The sequence below is a fragment of the Herpailurus yagouaroundi genome, unplaced genomic scaffold (assembly GCF_014898765.1).
Source record: "Herpailurus yagouaroundi ecotype Mexico unplaced genomic scaffold, PumYag 29, whole genome shotgun sequence".
NCBI lineage: Eukaryota > Metazoa > Chordata > Mammalia > Carnivora > Felidae > Herpailurus > Herpailurus yagouaroundi.
In genome coordinates, this window is record NW_024412377.1 from 35,424,001 (window position 1) to 35,442,975 (window position 18,975).

The window sequence follows — 18,975 nt, forward strand, 5'->3', positions numbered from 1 at the left end:
TTTTCCCCAAATGTCTTTTCTGTATACTTATTAGAAGGAATCTTATTTTTTAAGAGAAATAGGTAGGGGCTGCCTCTCAAGCCATAACTCACAAACAACCATTCTGTTGCTAAAAATGTTTCAGAAGTGTGGATTTACATGGACCTGTGCGATTTACCTGGTCTCAGAGACTGTAAGTTACAATCTTTGAATGGCACCAAGGATGGTAAGATTGACCGTGACCACTAGCATGCTCATTGTGCTCAAGATAATCGTGGATCAGATCTTTTATCCAGTTCCCTTGCAGAAGAGTCCTATTCCTAATTGCACCCACTTTCCCCCCAAATCACCACCATTACCTCTCTTCTCGAATTATTATAGGTCCAGCACTCAGTTAACAGTGAGTGCAAAGGAGAAAAAGGAGTGAGCCCCATAACACTCCAACCTAGGAGATGTCACTGTCCGCCTCAGCTTGGGATAAAAGCCCGTTACCCTAAGACATGACAACAAAACATTTATCTATTGTCTAAAACTTCATAGCCCTGTTGCTGTGAGAGAAACTAATTTTCTGTAAGAGGAAATGTCAGTTTTAGACTCATGCTTTTTTTTCCAGGCTTTAAAATTTTAGGTGATCTAAACAGCCGTGATAATAAATTTTAGGAGAGTTGTACCATTACGGAAACATTTTGCAAAGTGAAAAGTTTAAACTAGGGTGTTATGTGAATTTTATCCGCAGTGACAGAGGAGGATGGAGGATGTGGGATATAGTTTCACAGAGAGCAAATGGAACTTCAACATAGACATTGAAATACTTTGGAAAGTACCACTTGCTTACATTTTAATCGTATTAATTATCCATTTATTAAATAGATCTTCTATCACCTTTAACTCTAAAAGGGCCTCTTTCAGTTGAAAAAATATGGGTATAGCATGCACGTTCAGGAATGTGGCTTCTGGACCAGTGAGGAGGAAGAGAACAGATACTTCTGGATCTGGATTGAATTTACAACCCGGTGGAAAATCAGACCACAGGTACAGCCAGGTTCTGCATCAGAGAATCAAAGCCCTTCCTTTGCTCTGGTAGTGCCCAGCAAAGAAGGTACTAGGTGCAAATAAACTATATTTTGTAAACAATGTTTTACAGATATATAGTCACTGAAACTCAGCATCAATTTAGACTCAATTAAAATTTAAGGTTCTATTATAAGCTTGCTACTTGGCTAGATATTTTTACAGAAATTATTTTAATCTTCACGGATCAGACGAAGAATCCAGACACCCAGGAGGTAGACAAAGTGTTTGAACTTACATCTGAGTCCATGCTTAGTACTTTCCATGGCAAAATATTATTTTTGTCCAATTATCCTTAATGTGAGTCACATAGAACTGTCATAGGCGGCTGTATTAGTTTCTTAGGGATGCTGTAACAATTACCCCAAAGTTGGTGGCTTAAAACAACAGAAATTTATTTTCTCACAGTTCCGGGGGTCAGAAGTCCAATATCAGTGTCACTGGGCTGAAGTAAAAATGTTGGCAGGGCCACATTTCCTCTGAAAGCTCTCTAGGAGAGAAACTGTTCATCGTCACTTCCAGATTCTTGAGCCACGTTCCTTGGCTCATGGTCCTTCCTTCAGATTCAAAGCCAATAGTATAGCATCTTGAAATCCCTTCTCTGCTTCAGTCATTAGATCACGCTCTGCCTTCTCGGTTTATGTCTAATCTCCCTCTGCCTCTATTTTATAAAGACATTTGTGATGGTATTTAGGGCCTACTTGAATAATTCAGGATAATCTCCTCATCTCAAAACACTTGACTTAACCACAACTGTGAAACTTTACTACATTTGATAACATCCAGAGGTTCCAAGGGTTAGGACCCAGTATCTTTAGATGACCATTATTCAGCATACTATAGTCCATCTTCTAGACCTGCAAAATTCACATGCACCTCTTATGTAAAATAAACTACATTCATCCTATCCCAACACCCCCCAAAGTTCACACCCAACATAAACTCCAGTCCTAAATCTCATTTAAATATCATCATTTAAGAAATCCCAAGTCTCATCATCTACATAATCTAAATCAGGTGTGAATAGACTCTGGGTATGAGCCTTCTTGGGGTGGAATTCCTCTATACCTCTGAATCTGTAAAACTAGAAAACACCTGTTCCCAAAATACAGTCGGGACGGGCATAGTACGCCAGGTATAGACATCTGCATTGCCAAAAAGCAAGCGTGGAAGGAAGACAAGTGTCAACAGTCTCCACCAGTTTCAAAATCTAGCAGGACAACTGCCCAGTAGCTTTCAGCACCTCGGAATAGTCCTCTGTGGCTTGAGGGTCCTGGCTCTGGGCCTGTGGTTAGTCTCTGCCTCTGCACCTACGGTTGTACCCTCTGTGCCCAAGGCTCTTCCCTCACGGTGATCCTGATGATCCTGCTTTTTTTTTTTTTTTTTTTTTTTTTTTTTTTTTTTTTTTTAAAGCTAGCATGTATTTGTAGCTGAATAGTTTTATCTGTCTGTTTCCTGCCTGTACAATTGTGGGAGTCGGACAGCTTTCCTTCATTTATCAGCTCTCTTTCAGTTCACGCTGGCAGTGTTTCTGCCGATGCGGCATTCTCAAGAACTTTGTGAGTCTCCTGTGTATGTCATAGGCATTCATGCCAGTAGTCACAGGGTCCTCCTCAGGTCTTGCTTTTATAATCTCTATTCCTAGCTTCTGTTGAGACGGCTGAAGGAACCGCTCAGTCAAGTGCCTCATCTCTCCGGCACTAGATTCAAGCTATTCAGCCACACCCTTGGCTTTGTCTTCACAGCACACTTCCTTAGCAGTGTACCTCCTAATTTAGCATCTTTTGCAATCTGGATAGGCTGAGAATTTCCCAGATCATTGAGTGCTGGTTCTGTTTTGCTTAACAGTTCTTTCTTCACTTTCTTTCTTTCTTCTCACATTTTACTAAAAGCAGCAAGAAGAAATCAGGCTGCACCTTCAACATTTTTCTTGGAATTCCCCACAGTTACATTTCCAAGTTCACCACATACAAGTTCTGCTTCCCACACGACTATTAAACACAGCTCAGCTAAGTGTCTGCCACTATATAACAGGGACAGTCTTTCCTCTGGCTCCAATAACATGCTCCCTGTTTCCTCTAGCTGTCGTAAGAATCACTTTTATTTTTTATTTATTTTTTAAAATTTATTTATTTATTTATTTTTTTAGAGAGAGAGAGCACGGAAGGGGCAGAGAGAGAGGGAGAATCCCAAGCAGGCCCCACACCGTCAGCACAGAGCCCCATGTAGGGCTCAAATTTACGAACCGTGAGATCATGACCCGAGCTGAAGTCTGACATTTAACGGACTGAGCCACCCAGGTGCCCCAGAATCAAGTTTAATCTTCGTATTTCTACCAGTATCCTCTTTATGAGGATATATGCGTTCTCTAAGATAACATAGGCTTTCTCTTCTGTGCTCTTTACTTCCTTCTGAGCCCTCACCAGAGTGCTTTCATTGTATTTCTACCAGAAGTCTGTTTCAGACCATCTAAGCTTTTTCCATCATGTGTCTCAAAATTCTTCCTGCTTATAACAATCCAATTCCAAAGTCCCTTCCACGGTATGCTGAGGTATCAAAATCTGTATTTGTTTTCTTTGGCTGCTATAACAAATTGCCACAAAGTTGTGTCTTACTGCAATAGAAATTGGTTCTCTCATAGTCCTGGAAAGCAGAGGCCCAATATCCATTTTACTGGGCTCAAATGAAGGTGTCAGAATGGCCAAGCTTCTTCCAGAGGCTCTGGGGGAGAATCTGTTTGTCTCCTCTTCCAGCTTCTACAGTGACATTCCTTGGCTTGTGGCTCCTTCATTGTCTTCAAAACCAAAGCATCGCATCTTTAAGTCTCTCTTTCTCTGCTTCTGTCACCAAACTGTCTTCTGTGTGTGTGTCTAAACTCCCTCTGTCTCTATCTTATAATAACAACAAGTGACAAATGTTGTTATAACAACAGGTGGGTGGAAAGCCCACCTGGAGAATGCAGGATGATCTCTTCATCTACGAACCCGTAACTTAATCTACCTGCAGAAACTTTGTCATAAAAAGTAACATTCACAGGCTCTAGGGATTAGGATTTAATACCTTTGGGTGGCTATCATCCAGCATATCATAGTTGATATCTCCTAATATAGGTACGCTTGTGGAATTTGGTCCTTAATCTAGGAAATGAGTAACTTGAATAAAAACATTTTAGTACTAATTTAGTTCAATTCACTCATTTCATAGATTAGGGTCCAAGGTCAAGTTAAAGTAAATGGCATGCCTAAGGTTGCACAGTAAATGTTGTGACATGACCAAGACTATGAACCATATGTTCTGCCACTGTTCATAGTGTATACACTCTTCTTCTATAAATGAATTACCAAGAATTGATTATTTCTTAATTGGTACTAAATTACTCCAGAATCCAACTGTAACTCTGAAACCAAAACTGTGTCACAACCAGCGTCAATTTTAAAAGAGAGCAGTTGTCACTTATATCCACTGATCATAGTCAATAGTAATCTTAGGAAAACTGGAGAAATATGGGAAACAATCCATTTCAGGGATTACACAGTATTTCCATTCAGAAGTTGGTATGACTTTAAGTTCTTAACATTCAGTTAAGTATTGATGGCCCTAACATTTTCAAGTTCTCAGAACTGTGGAACTTAGAACCTAATGTAGTTGTAAAAGATAATTTACTTCAACCACATGTTTTTAGGTAGGTGGCATATTAATCATACTTTCCAGACCAAGTGACTGAACCCAAAAGTCTAAGTGACTTGGATCAAGGATATGCAGTTAAAAACAATTTACCTGGTAAATAATATAGAAAGGACCCATTATAGGCCAGACTCTGTATTAAGGGCTTGGATGCAAAGGTCAATATGATGTATATAGTCCTTACCCTTCAGTAAGTTTTCTGTGTAAGAGGAAACTAGATGGGTAAAAAATCAAGTGTGGGACTGTGTTAAAATACCAGAGACCAGGTGTTTGGGAAGTGTTCAGGAAGGCTTCCTAGAGATGACATCCAATAGAACGTTGAAAGGAAGAAGTACGAGGAGCAAAGATAGAAACATCACTCCAGTCAGACCTAGTAATGTGTGCAGGGTCTGGACATGAGGGGTCAAGGCGTGTTCTAGAACTAACATCAACTCAGTATATCTATAATGGGAAATAGTAAGAAATGGGGTGAGTAGTCAGTAGGGAACAAATACTGAGGGCCTTACATGACATGCTGAGGAATACGGATCTTGTTCTAAGGACACTAGGAAGAAATTAAAGTATTTAATAGGGAACTGACTTGTGTAGATTTGTGCCTTACACAGACCAAGTTGGTTAAGGGTGATTTTGTCATGTGAGACCTGGAGAGTGAATAGGGTGCTATTAATAATACGCCAGAGCAAGAGGCACATCTGAGACTGTTCCTGGGAAACCAAGTTAGAAGATGAAGGTCACCTTTGCTAAGACTGGCCTAAGTTTGAATCCTGACTCACTTATGCTAACTATCCAACTTCAGCCTGGCACCATAACTTTTGGACTCAATTTTCTCACCTAAATATAGTTTGGGAATTACAATGACTATTTTACCCATTTTATGGAAGTTTTCCAAGAATCAATTCATGAAAACATTAAAATACTTCATAAAGTATAAAATGAAGTAAAATAGTATGATATCAATTTCCTGTCTAATTTTATATTAGGCCATGGCTTAGGGATCCTTTCAGAATATGGGATAATTAAGGGACACCTGGGTGGCTCAGTCAGTTAAGGGTCTGACTCTTGATTTTGGCTCAGGTCATGTGGAGCCCCATGTCGGACTCTGTGTCCGGTATTGAGACTTTCACATTTATAATCTCAGTTGCAAGTTTACAAGCTCATCCTTCCAACAGTGATGAGGTGGGCGGTATTATTATCTTTACTTAACAGTTGCAAGGATCACAACCCAGTAATTTGCCCAAGGCCACAAAGCTACACACTTTTAGAACCCTGATTCTACACCCAGAAGTTTGTCTCCAAAGCTGATGGTCTTCATTATGGGTGTGACTGTGTATATACTGCCTGTGTCCTACTCCTTGTTTGTTTTAAAAATACATAAGTACTGGGGTGCCTGGGTGGCTCAGTTGGCTAAGCGTCTGACTTTGGCTCAGGTCATGATCTCATGGTTGGTGGCTTCGAGCCCCACACTGGGCTCGGTGCTCACAGCAGAAAGCCTGGAGACTGCTTTGGATTCTGTCTCCCTCTCTCTCTGCCCCTCCCCCGTTCATATTCTCTCTCTCTTTCTCTCTCTCTCTCTCTCTCTATCAAAAATAAACATTAAAAAAATTTTTTAAAGTATGTAAGAGAAGAGAAGGAGCAAGAGAAGGACCTGTATCTACTTTGTTTCTTTTCCCAATCACCTAAACCAAGTAAATCTGAGATAATTTAGAATTAGGAATGACAAGAAAAAATATACAATGGGAGCAAGTAATGTTGAGGCCTCAGTAGTTGCCTTTGGGAATCTGCTGAGAAATGACAAAACCCCACCCCGTGCTATGCATATTTTAGGAACTTCTGCAAAGGGACTATTTTAAATTTTTAAATAATGATGAATGCTAAAGATGATGCCACTTGGTATCGGTCAGAAGAACTACTTTCTCCGTGTCCCTAGTATAAAATTAGTTTTGGGTTTTTGTTTGTTTTGCTGATCAAGCTAGAATTTCAATATGGGTAGGTTATGTCTATTATACTGAAATTTATATACTCTTTTAAAATATATCTCTGCTTTCTGTTTGTTTTTTTTTCTTTAAAAAGTAAAGTAAGGCCAATATTAAATGAAAACTGTTAATGTAATATTTTAGCAGAAAAGTTAAGTTCTCAAATATAAGGGTGTTTACATTTCTCCCTCTCACATGACAACATGTTCCAGTGTATTTCACTTTGTGTTTCATAAGGTAAGCCCCCAGCCTGTAAACTCTGTTCCACGCTGTTTGCCTGCCTGTTATTACCTGGAAACTTCATGTAAGGCTCTGCACCCATATGCTTCTGTGCCTTCTTTTAGGATGTTCTTACTCCTCTCTTTTTATCTGTGTCTAGCTGGAGTCCTTATCCTTGGTGCGACACTGCCCATGTCATTCATGCATCCCTTGGGTTACCTTTCACTTAATTTCTGCTCTGCTTCTTTGGTGGTTAGTATAAACTGTCTTCTATTATCTTCCAACTCCTTGGGAAGATCTCCTGTCTCTGTCTCTACATTGTGAACCCTTTAAAGCTATGGGCCAAACAGGTCACTGTCGTGGGATGAGAAACAAGAACCTTAGATACAGAATTTACTGAGAGCTAAGCATCTGTGATAACCCTGGTTTAAAACCATATCATAACTTGGAACATAGTTTGTCTTGAAATATGTAAACATCGAGTCACTTCTTTTTTTGCCTCTTGTGCAGTAATCTGTCTTCTTCCGATCTCTAGTTACCTGTTTCATTCCTACTTTTCCCATTTGTTCTTTTCTAATATGTCCTGAACTCATTTGTTACCTTCTACTTATTTTCAGCTCCTCGCTCTTTCCTCAAATTATCTTCAGTTTTTAAATATCTGCTGGTAGTCTCTTAATAAACCAGAACTTTACTCTTTGCCCCCCACACTTCGGAACATTATGAATGCTACAATTGCAAACCTTAAATAATTTCAGATGTTGTAATATTTCCTTTTCTAAAAATGTCATTTCATTCCTCATTCCTGCCTCTTTCTTTAATTCCAATATTTTAAATTCTAACTTCAGCAAATAATCTAACTAGTTGGTTTCCCAGCCCTTTCCCTTCCAACAAAGGGAAGCATTCTCTTTACTTTTTCTTTTTTTTTTTAATTTTTTTTTAACGTTTATTTATTTTTGAGACAGAGAGAGACAGAGCATGAACAGGGGAGGGGCAGAGAGAGAGGGAGACACAGAATCTGAAACAGGCTCCAGGCTCTGAGCTGGACGCAGAGCCCGACGCGGGGCTCGAACCCACGGACCGTGAGATCATGACCTGAGCCGAAGTCGGACGCTTAATCGACCAAGCCACGGAGGCGCCCCTCTTTACTTTTTCTTTATAAAATACCCATTTGATGAGGACTTGTTATGCACCAGGCACCATTAAGCTATTCCGTGCATTACGTCTGACTTCTCCAAACTTCTCCCCAAACCCCAGGCTCAGTGTGTCTATTCTGTCCTTCTTGGAGGAGGTACCAAACCCTCCCCATGCTGTTCCTTCCACCCACATCTCACCTTCCAGGACTTCTTAGCCATGAGATTTAGAATAGTTTCCAATTATTTTCTTCTGGAGTACTCTCCTTCTTTCTTCCATAGCATTTACCCCAAGTTTTCATCACATAGCTATTTTTTTTTTTTTTTGACACTGTCTTTAGAGTGAAGCTCTCTGAGAGCTAAACCAGGCTCTTTTTTCAGTACTGTATGTATGTGTCAGACAGTATCTGACACAAAGCAGGCACTCAATTTCTGTTGAATGAATGAATAATCTCATTTAATCTTTATGGTATAGGAAAAAGGAAGGTATTGTTAATGTTGTTGTTTTACTGATGGCAAGTTGCCAAGTCATACACCCTGGCAGGTCAAAGCCTCCAATACACCCACTTTTGTGTCTCCAAAGTTCATTTTCAGTCCAGGGCCATACCTGTCATCATCAAAGCCCACACTTTTAATCCCTCTATCCTGCTGCCTCCTTAGCAAGAATTCTGGATTTAGCCTTCCTTACTTTGATACCGTGGCTGCGATTACTTCTGTGGGATTCCTTTTAGATCACAGGTTCTCATTTCAGTTAATTTAACATGCAGTCAAATGCCAGGGGTTGGGTTATATTTCCCTCACACCTTTCTTGTCATGTCCGTCCTTTTGCAGAGCTACTCATTAGCTTGATCTCTTTGCTGGGAGTTCAGAACCCTTGTCTCCATCACTCTAGCCCAGCATCTCTTCCTCCCTTCCACAGTCTGTCGAAATGCTCAATGGCTTCTCCTGCTTTTCCTCTGGCTTCTAACATTCTGATCATATGTTCTTTGCCATCCCTCTTGCTTCTGCTTTAAAGCACTTCGGTAGTTTCGTTGATCTAGTTTTTATACCATAATCTTATCAACATCATTAGCACTTTTCTTTTTCATATTTGTGGAATCATACCCTTCTACAGAGATGTTCCAAAAAACGCCCTAGAAATCTGGTTTACTTACTGTTATTAATAGGATTGTAAAGCTATTTCACTTTAGATAAGAAATAGCTTACAAATTCATATCATGTGTTATCATTTTGCCCATATTACAAAATGTCAATTTTTTCTTTTAATAATTCTATCAATAAGTCAAAGCTATTTAGGCTTTGGAAATCTATTTACATCTATGTATCTATATAATTTGAAACCAATTATAAGAAGCTTGACTTTTAATTATTATAACAGACCAATCTAACTTATATAGTCAGATTCTACATATCATAAAAATAAATTTAATTCAGCAATCAGTACAAAAAGGTTCTTCTTTAAAAGAAATAAGTGAGACGTATGCTCTTGATTCAAATTCTAACTCCTGTTGGTATCTTAATATCTTTCTAAAAATATATGTGCATTTCTATATTTAGTCAGCCTGGAGTATAAATGCATGTGTATTTTATATTTTTCCCCCTTGACCACCAGTATTAATGAGAAAAGTAGGTTTTACTTTGCAAAGCTACATTTGGCAGGGGTATACAGAGAAGCCCTGTGTTTTAAGGGAAATCATGGAAGTTAGAAATGCTAAAGACCTTTATGATTAGCATTCATCTTCTTTGAAATAAATGATGACTAAAATAGAAGAGCAGTAGTTATTGGACTTCCTAATTCAGCTTCACTTTCTCTCATAGGAGTCCAGACAAAGGCAAAATGTAGGGAAATTGGCAAAGTAGCTAATGTTACATGTACTAAAATAATTTAAAACAAAGGCAAAATGAACCTGCAAAGAGAGTTATTGGAGATAGAATATTTAATCTGGAGGAAAATGCAGAATAACCAGACAATCAGCATTCATTGGCAGAAGGTGCTTATCTGTGATTTGCCTGTTTCACTAAAGGCAAGGCTGTAAGAAATTGGCCTGAGTGCTGGGATAAGGGGGAATTCAGTGCAGATTCAAAATGAGAAGAGACTCCTCAGCATTTTGGATGCTGAACATCCAAAACGGTCTAGGCTGCTGGCTCCAAATATAACATGGCATGCTGAGCAATGATAATGGATGACTTTCCCTGGCCTACATGACATGTAACGGGTTTGAACATCAGGGAAAAGGGAAAAAAAGAAAATAAGAAAAAGAGGAGAAAATAACGGAGTGGTGAAGGGGCAAAAAAGTATCATGATTCACAGTGCCATAGAGGCAGGGCTGTTGCAGATGTCTAATGTTCCAGATGTATAAATGCCTCCAGACAGAACTATTAGTAGTTGATGAGCCTTGGGGCGCCTGGGTGGTTCAGTTGGTTAAGCATCCCACTTCAGCTCAGGTCATGATGTTACAATTCACGGATTCAAGCCCCACATTGGGCTCTGTGCTCTTAGCAGAGCCTGGAACCTGCTTCAGATTCTGTCTCCCTCTCTCTCTCTCTCTGTCTCTCTCTCTCTCTCTCTGCCCCTCCCCTGCTCACACTGTGTCTCTCTCTTTCTCAAAAATAAACACTAAAAAAGTTTTTTAATATTAAAAAAAAAACAAACTGATGAGTCTTGAATTGTAAAGACTCTATTAACATGTCAAGTTATCCTCAGACAGGGGCAATGCCTTGAAAAGGGTTAAGGATGAACTAACACACATGTTTATCAGTAAAGCATGATAACACCAGGTCCTTGAAAGACAATAATGATTATAGGAAAATGCCTTTTAAAGAAGTTCTCAATTTTGCAGTTAACCATTGCCACATAGAGTTGGGTTGCTGTTAACCCATACTATCCATGATCCATGATTAAGTTATAGTTGTGGTGGAAGTACTAGGTTATGTTTAGTTGACAGTTTACTCGAAGTTGGGTATATATTGACCTAATCAATACTTTACCTCTTCTATTATGGTTAATTAAATGGCTCATTAATCTCTCAATGTCACCATCCATTGTAGGAAGCATGCCAAACATTTGAAAATTCCTCATTAATGATAACACACATACTGACAGATTAGATATAGGTAAAGGTGGACAGATTTAGGCTGAAGAATTATTAGGTGAACTATAAAACGAGGCAATGCTTTACTGCCAGCACTATGAATCTTTCAAATGGTAATTGGATGCACGTGTTAGCAGCAGTAAAAAGTCACTGTCCAGTTGTCCACCTTACATGGGAATCTACTCTGAGTGTCTTCTTTGATTTATTGTTCCAATTAGAACACAGTGTTCAAAGAAAGAACACAACTGACCGGATTTAAAGGCAAGGGAGCCTTTAAGGCCATTATTGGATGGCCTTTAAGGCCATTGGTGGATGACCTGGCTCCCTTTTAGTTTATCTTGAAACTTTCTATTTGTGTAAAATCTGTACTGATTAAATATTTGCTTTTAAACTGATTCTATAAAGCATCAACATTTTGTATTCATTAGCTCTTGATCAGAGTATCACTGGCTTCCCAAGATGCAGGTATATTTTCTTTCACTAATTTTAAAGGCCTGTGTCTAGGTTATTACTTGTTATACTGACTGACTGGCACAGGCAAAGGTTAACGGGCAGTGAAAAAAAGTGCCAATTATGAAAAGTAAATATTTTTAATCTGCAAAAACAGGTAACAAATACCATTGGTCAAATCGTAAGTGTAAATGATCTTCAGTGATTGCAATATACCATGAAAAATGAAGATATTTCTGTATAGAGGACTTGAGACAAAATGAGGTCCATTATTTTCTAAGCTGTGATAAAGCTGTATTAAAATTACATAAACATAAATCTTGTGTCCCATCTTGCTGGAAAATTAAAAGAGAACTTTAATTTCTGGGAGGGAAATACTAATATTTTACTTACTTACATTAAGCAAATATCAACTATTAATGCTAACAAATGTTGGAACAGTAATACTAAAAACGTCATCTGAATTACTCCCCGTTGCAAAGTTCACAGAATTAATGTTAAGATAGATTAAAATCACTTTGAACTAATACACATGTGTTACTCTTCCTTCTGAAGCATAATAAGGAAATATCATTGGTACTACAATTTTGGATAAGCATACAGACATTTAAGGCTTAGGAAAGATGTAGATATTCCCAGGCAGCTCATAAATGTGAGGAACATTAGCTCCATTTCAAATGAGCTGTCAACTTTTTTCCAACATTTTGGCTTGTGGAAAGTCAGGCGTTTGAATAATAAGTGGGGTTTGCCTCTGCACAGGAAGGTAACTACAGGAGTGTAAAGTGCTCCTTCATGTTCCACTGTAAGTTCATTAAACAGTTAAAAAAAAAAAAAAAAAAGAACTCGAATAAGCCTTTTTGCTCTAAAGCAGGCAGTAAAAATATAGAAGAAAATATGCGTGCATTGGGGTTTCCCTCATTTAATAAGACAATTTTTATTTTAAATTCTGTGCCTCAACATCATTTTGAAAACACCTGTTTTTAAAGAGTGGTCCATACCTTTGCCTCATAGATTCCTGAAATACCCAAGACTACCTAGAGATTGGTGTTTCTGAATTCTCATACTCCACTGTTGGCATGTGATTTCTGCCAACTGTTTTCTTGGGTTTCTTCTAGTAGAAGGTTATAAATCAGGTTTATGAAGAGGAAACTGGGTAATTGTGCATTTTTAATGGATTTATGATAAAGCCATCAAAGTGGAGGGTCCATATGGTAGGAATGCGGTAAAGGTAACGGGACAATGTCATGTAAACATTAAATACAGTGCTTCCACCTTCATAAATCCTCAATGTGCATGATTAAATGCTGCCAGTTATAAATTATGCAACCAAACTCTAGAAACAACCACAACTTAAATAAGACACCAGTGGAAGCCATAAGTTGTATATAGGTTTTCTTTTCAAAAATCCAAAATAAAATCATTTATTAGGAGATGATATTCAAGTCCCTATTTCCCTCAACACTTCCTTTCTCACTTTAGGTAACTTCCTACAATCAGCCCCAGTCCTGATTTAAATGTAATAATGCAAACCTTTAATCCCAGACAGTAATTTGTCATTTATATGTGGTGAAGTACCTTTTTGATTTGCAGACTCATTTTAAAGCCTTCTTAACATGTATATAGCTTTAGGTCTCTAAGATTTTGCCCTTTTTAGAGTCATATATCAGAAGTTTCTGCAACAGCCCACTTTCACACCGGTATTTACAACCAAATTATTTTATTACATGTGGGAACAATTAAACATTTTGCCCTCAGCTGTAAACAATTACGATATACAATGACATTCATGGATTTTCTTAAATGTATTCCTAATGCCCTCTGTTAAGAAGCTGAGATCCGTGTACATGTATTTTGCGTTTCCGTAAGCAAAAATATTCCCAAACAAAATATCAGAAGAGGTATTTCACCTAGAGAATGCACTAACATTGTCTGATACCATGTCTGCATAGCCACCTGCAATGATAACCTTTAACATATTCACTTCTCTTCCCCTCCCAATTTACTACTATTCCAGCGTGAACCTGAAGAACTGTTGGTGTTCATAGCAAGAAGCAATTAAGATTTCGGATAATTTTTTTTTTAGAGTTTTGAGATATCTAATTCTAATATATTGGTATCATTGTTGTCAGTAACAGAGGTAAAAGGAATAAAGTAATCAAATAGATGTAGGCTTGAATCCTGACTCTACCAATTTCCAGTTGAATGACCTTGGGTAATTAACTGTTTTCAGCTTATTTTGCATCTTTGAAAAAGTGTGGATAGTTAATATCTAAATTATAGGACTATTATGTGTCAAATGAAATATATATTTGAAGAAATAGGGCACTTACTACACAGTACATCCTGATTTCTCTATTGTAGCTTAATCGCCTTTCCTGCAAAGACTCATAAGCACTGTGGCTTTCCATTTTGAGAATATCCATTTTTGGCTGTCTCAAGTTTAGGGATACATTTTCTTTTCACTAGACTCCCCTTTTCTACCAGTGACAACCATGGGAGAAGCCCACAGCCCACTCGCATCCAGTCCCAGTCACAAGGGTACCCAACAGCTGTATCCAGCCTTTCCAGGAGTCCAGAAATAGAGCTGAGTGGTAATGTTTCAAGGGCAAAGCTCTAGATATAAAGAGTGATAAAACAAACTTAAATGAGCCTAAGCATATCTAGTGACAGATACACCACAGCTATTCTAAATTATTCAAGCTTTCTTACACTTCCAGCAGGAGAAACATAATTCATCTCTGCTCCCTTTATTCTGTTTTCACATAATGACAAAAAAGCAAACAAAAAATCACCCTCCCTTCCACACACACACACATAAACGTTTGTAATCACCCCAAGCACATATAATATTTTTAGAATCATCCAATTCCTGGGAACCAGCTTTGGAGGTAGAAGTTAAAAATGATTTTGCAATACTTATGGGTGATTTCCTTACTTCCCTTTTGTTAGTCTTTTGCTGGCAAAAAGCCCGTAAAACAGTTGTTTAATTACCCAGGACATCCCAAACATGTCACCTCTCAGATAAGCTGTTACTGTATTTTAGCAGCAATAATACTAGGGTCAAAAGTAACAAAGAAAATTAAGCTTCAAATAAGCAAACCTCAAAAGACCAGCTTTGTGTATTGAAAATAATTAATAACTTGTTTAGGAAAATGTTACTGAAAAGTGGTTTTTGGACAAGGAACTGACACTCTTCAGAAATCCTAATATTTAACAGGCTACCATTTGGTGGGCTGGCCGGCTGGTTACCCTGTAGGCATGGCAAAAGTTTGTTCACATGTAATTATGCAACATTTAGACAATATCTTAATGATACCATGTAGTTCAGCTGAATCAGTCCAGCTGGAAATTGTAGGAGTGTTCTGATTACCCAGCCACATGTGAAATTAAGGCTTTTTCAACCTTTACTTTTCACTTGCTGTGTCTTGATACAGATATTCTTGGAAAGCCTAAATTATTTATGGTTTAACATTATTTAACAGAGTAAACCCCACCCCCTCTCATTTTCAACCATTGATTAACATTGCATTATTACATAAGATATTATATTTTAATAAGGACTATTGGTATGCTTTATCATATGGAAGGGATATTATTCAATTTTGGACAATTGGGATGGAAACTTTCCATACTAGTTTTTATGCAATAAAAATCAGATACTTTTCTCTTTGCAGATAATTCTTACTCTAAAAATATAATTCAATGTATACCCCTAGCAATCACTTTATTAAATAATCACACATGATTATGATTTTAGAAAATAGTCATTTCAGTTGTATAAGCAAACTAATATAGATTGGTCCTTGCAGTAAATCATAAAGATACTTAAAATATACCAATAGCAAAATTAAGTTAGTATCCAAAAAAAGGAATTTTGCTCGAGCTTAAAACTGAAAATTTATTTATCTCCATGAACTAAAAATACACAGAAGATTTTCAGCCCATGGGGATTATTATTTTTTATTTTTTATTTTTTAACTCTCAGCTCACTCTTCAGCAAGTGTTTGGCTCAGTTCTTCCCTATTTTCCTACCTGGATGACACCATAACTATTTTGTTTTAGAAGTGAACAAAAGTATTAAAATTTTAACCAACAATTATAACATCTATACATAATACCTACTGAATTCAGGCAACAAATGACTTTCAACCCAAAGAAATCATAATGACATTATTTCAGCCACTTTCTATGAATCAGAAACAGAAACAGCTTTAGTATTAAATGTAAGATGGATACGTTAAAATACTTTGACAAGTATTTTTATTACTTACAAACTTATTGCTAATTTTAGTAAGTGGAAGCAGCAGCAGAAGTTAATGTCAAATGTATGTGGATCTCCAGAGAAGAAAACCAAGTTTTAATTCTTATAAATCCTTATTTAAAAAGGAAATGCTAAATTCCGATTAACTGTCTTTCCCATTGGTACCAGATACTTTTCTGGGCCAAGGTGTCTTGGAATGTATGACCCATGTATTTAAGTTAGTTGGCAAGAAATTCCCAAATGACTGACACTTTAAGGTCCCTTAAAGAGGTGACTTGGTAGAACCATTGAGATAATGCTAAATAGTCATTAAAGATGTGTAACTGTCATTGTCTACTGTCTTCAGTGTGCCATTACATAGCCTCGGGCTCCTTTCAAATAGCAGTCAATAGAGGGTGAATAAGTCTCACCACTTGAAAGTAACTAGGAAAAGAAGCCAACAGAGTAATCTGGCTTTGCTGGACTGATTCAAGAAGAGACACAATATCCACCCCTCCTCCTCCAGTTCTCCCTCCCCCTACCCAGCCCACAGCCCTGCAAGAAAGAAAGAAGAGCAAGAGGTAAAGAAGGAAAGAATGAGAGAAAGGAAAATGGAAAGAAATGCAGAGGTGGGGTGGGCTGGGGAGGGGGTCATAATTTATGTATACAGAGCAGAAAAGTTCATCCAGTGGTACAAACTATAGCCATGGAAACAGACTTATGACTTTTACTTTGAAAATAAAAGAATGACAATGAAATTTGTGTGAGGTCTGTGTGAATCCAGTCCCAGATGTTTACAATGCTGTAGTAGTATGGCTCTGCAATATGAGAGGTTTCAGAAGAAATGAGTACAACAGGACACCACAAAGCAGCGCATATGCCATTGACAATGCAGACATGAGCATCATGTTACCAAGAGAGAAGGCAGGCAGAAGACAAATAGCGGCGCTGGTGCCTGAAAAGCTAACTTCACGGACTGCAATCACTCAAACCAACATGAGGGGCCAAAAAGAAAAAGAAAAAAAAAAAAAAAAAAGAATCAAAACCAGAGAAATGTTTGCACTCCTGTCTAGATAGGTAGTGGGTAAAGGGTTGGGGGTGGGGAGCTAGTGGAATTGACTTTTCTTTCTTAAATAAGGCTCCCATAAAGCCCCTGTAATTGACAGCGGATAATTATTTTCAGCTTGAGGAAGCTGTCCCAAAACTCTTAATAAGATTGCCAGCGAACAGAAACAAAATGTGTTTACTTGAGCCATTTCCAGAAGGGAGGGAGAGGGGACCTTGGGACGAGGTGCGGAAGGGCGACGGAGACGGAGAGGGGGGCATCTATGAATCTCTGCGCCTGCACTACTCTCCAGCGCCCTGCGCGGTCCAGGTAATGACAAGCAGCGGAGACAGGGCAGCTAGGGTGGCAAGGAGTGGGGGGGGTGTGTGGAGGGAGCCGCGCCAAGGGTAGGGGGTGCGGCGGCACAATGTATGGGGGTGATTTAGTGTGAAAGTATTCCACTTCATCATTTTACAGGGGTTGGGGACGTAAATATTTAGCTGGCCACATCTGGAACAGATTTTCCCCCCCTTGTGGGGTGGGGGGTGGATAATTGGAAGGAGGGGAGCGCGCATTTGTAACTTACTGTACGGGCAGTTCTCCTTCTTGGTACCGCTGACCTTCCCGTTCTTCTCAATCTTGAGAAAGTACTTGGTAAAAGAGAACAGCTTTCTCCAGCGGACATCTCCTTGGAGGTGATTGTAGCTCCGCACATGCCTCCCCGCACTGGAAGGAGAGGAAAAGGAGGACGAGGAGGAGGAGGAGGAGGAGGACGAGGAGGAGGAGGAGGAGGAAGAGGAGTTGGTGGCCTCTGGTGACACCATGTCCTGACCAAGGGCTTGGCAGGTGACAGGGATTGAAGACACCAAGAACAGCAACAAGAAGCAGCAGCAGCAGCCGGGCAGCTGGGGAAAGGCTGAGGCACAATGTGTCAGTATCCATTTCCACATTGTACTGGAACTCTCGGCACTGGAAATTGTCTCATCAGAAGGAACATACTGGAAGGGTAAGACCTGGTGCGAGGCAAGGAGACAGCTGGAGGTGGAGGCCGCTGGTTAGCTCCCTCTGGGCGCGGATCTGGCCAGAAGTGAATACACCAACATCCATAACTCCTCGGAAGGGCCGGCTGCCTCTCCTGGCTCCTTTCTCGGATCCGCTGCCGCTGCCGTGAGCCTCTCGAGTCTCCCGGTGAATGGTGGATGTGGGTGGCCGCAGTAGCAGGAGCTGGTGGTGGCGGTGGCGGTGGTCACCAGCGATCTTCACTCCACCCGGAGTTACTTTGTTCTCTTCTTCACGCCTTTCTTCACCATGTTAGATGCAAAAAAAAAAAAAAAAAGTCTGAAAAACAGATGACAGCACGGTGAACAAAACCCACAGAGGCTGGGGGAGATATCTGCGCCTCTCTGAGGTTGGCACCTTCTGGTCCCTCTGCGCAGAGCCCCAGCCTGCTAGCCGCCTTCGAAAAGCGCGTCCCTTCGGAGTTGTCAGGGCTGAAGGCGGCTGCCGGTCGCCGTTGTTTGCTTCCCCCCTCCTGCTTTCTCTTTTTGGTGGTGCCTGTTGATTTGAAGCCTCCAGAAAGTCACTTCTTGTTTGGGGGGAGATGGCGGTTGGTGTTTTGTTTGGCCCTACTTCCCTCCCTCCCCACCCCCTTCCTCTGGAAAGCCCGCTTGTAAACAGGTTGCAGCCAGGAGTCCAAATGTCAGTGATTCCAAGCCCGAGGTGGGCTCTGCCTCCGCTGGTCAAACCTCATTTGCAGGGGTGGAGAAGCGGGGGGGCGGGGAGGGGGTCAAACGGCGGTGGGACATCTGAAACCCTCGGCTGCTGGGAAAGCCAGGAGAGGGAGGGGGAGGGGGCTGGGAGGGTGGGGGGGAGAGCAGGGGAGCAAGGAGGAGAGGGCGCGGTGCCTCCGCGCGGAGCTGGGGGCTGCCGGGTCCCTGCCTTGTGGCCCCGCGGCCGCAGCCTCCGCCCGCGCCTCCAGCTGCGGGGAGTTGCTGTGAAGTGTCCGTGTGCTGGCTGCGCGGGCCGCCGGAGCGAGCTGTAGCCTCAGGCTCTCCGAAGTTTGCTGTCTTCCAGCCTGAACCAGTCCCCCCTG

General features: G+C 40.1%; 1 protein-coding gene across 1 annotated transcript in view; it reads right to left on the reverse strand.

Moving 5' to 3' along the window:
- Window positions 1-18,591, reverse strand: part of FGF10 (fibroblast growth factor 10) — an 82,844-nt gene extending 64,253 nt beyond the window's left edge. Inside the window, exon 1 of the mRNA XM_040496682.1 lies at window positions 17,470-18,591. Coding sequence (XP_040352616.1) covers window positions 17,470-17,833 — 364 coding nt within the window. The 5' untranslated portion in view covers window positions 17,834-18,591. The remainder of the gene's footprint in view (window positions 1-17,469) is intronic.
- Between the last annotated feature and the right edge of the window lie 384 nt (window positions 18,592-18,975).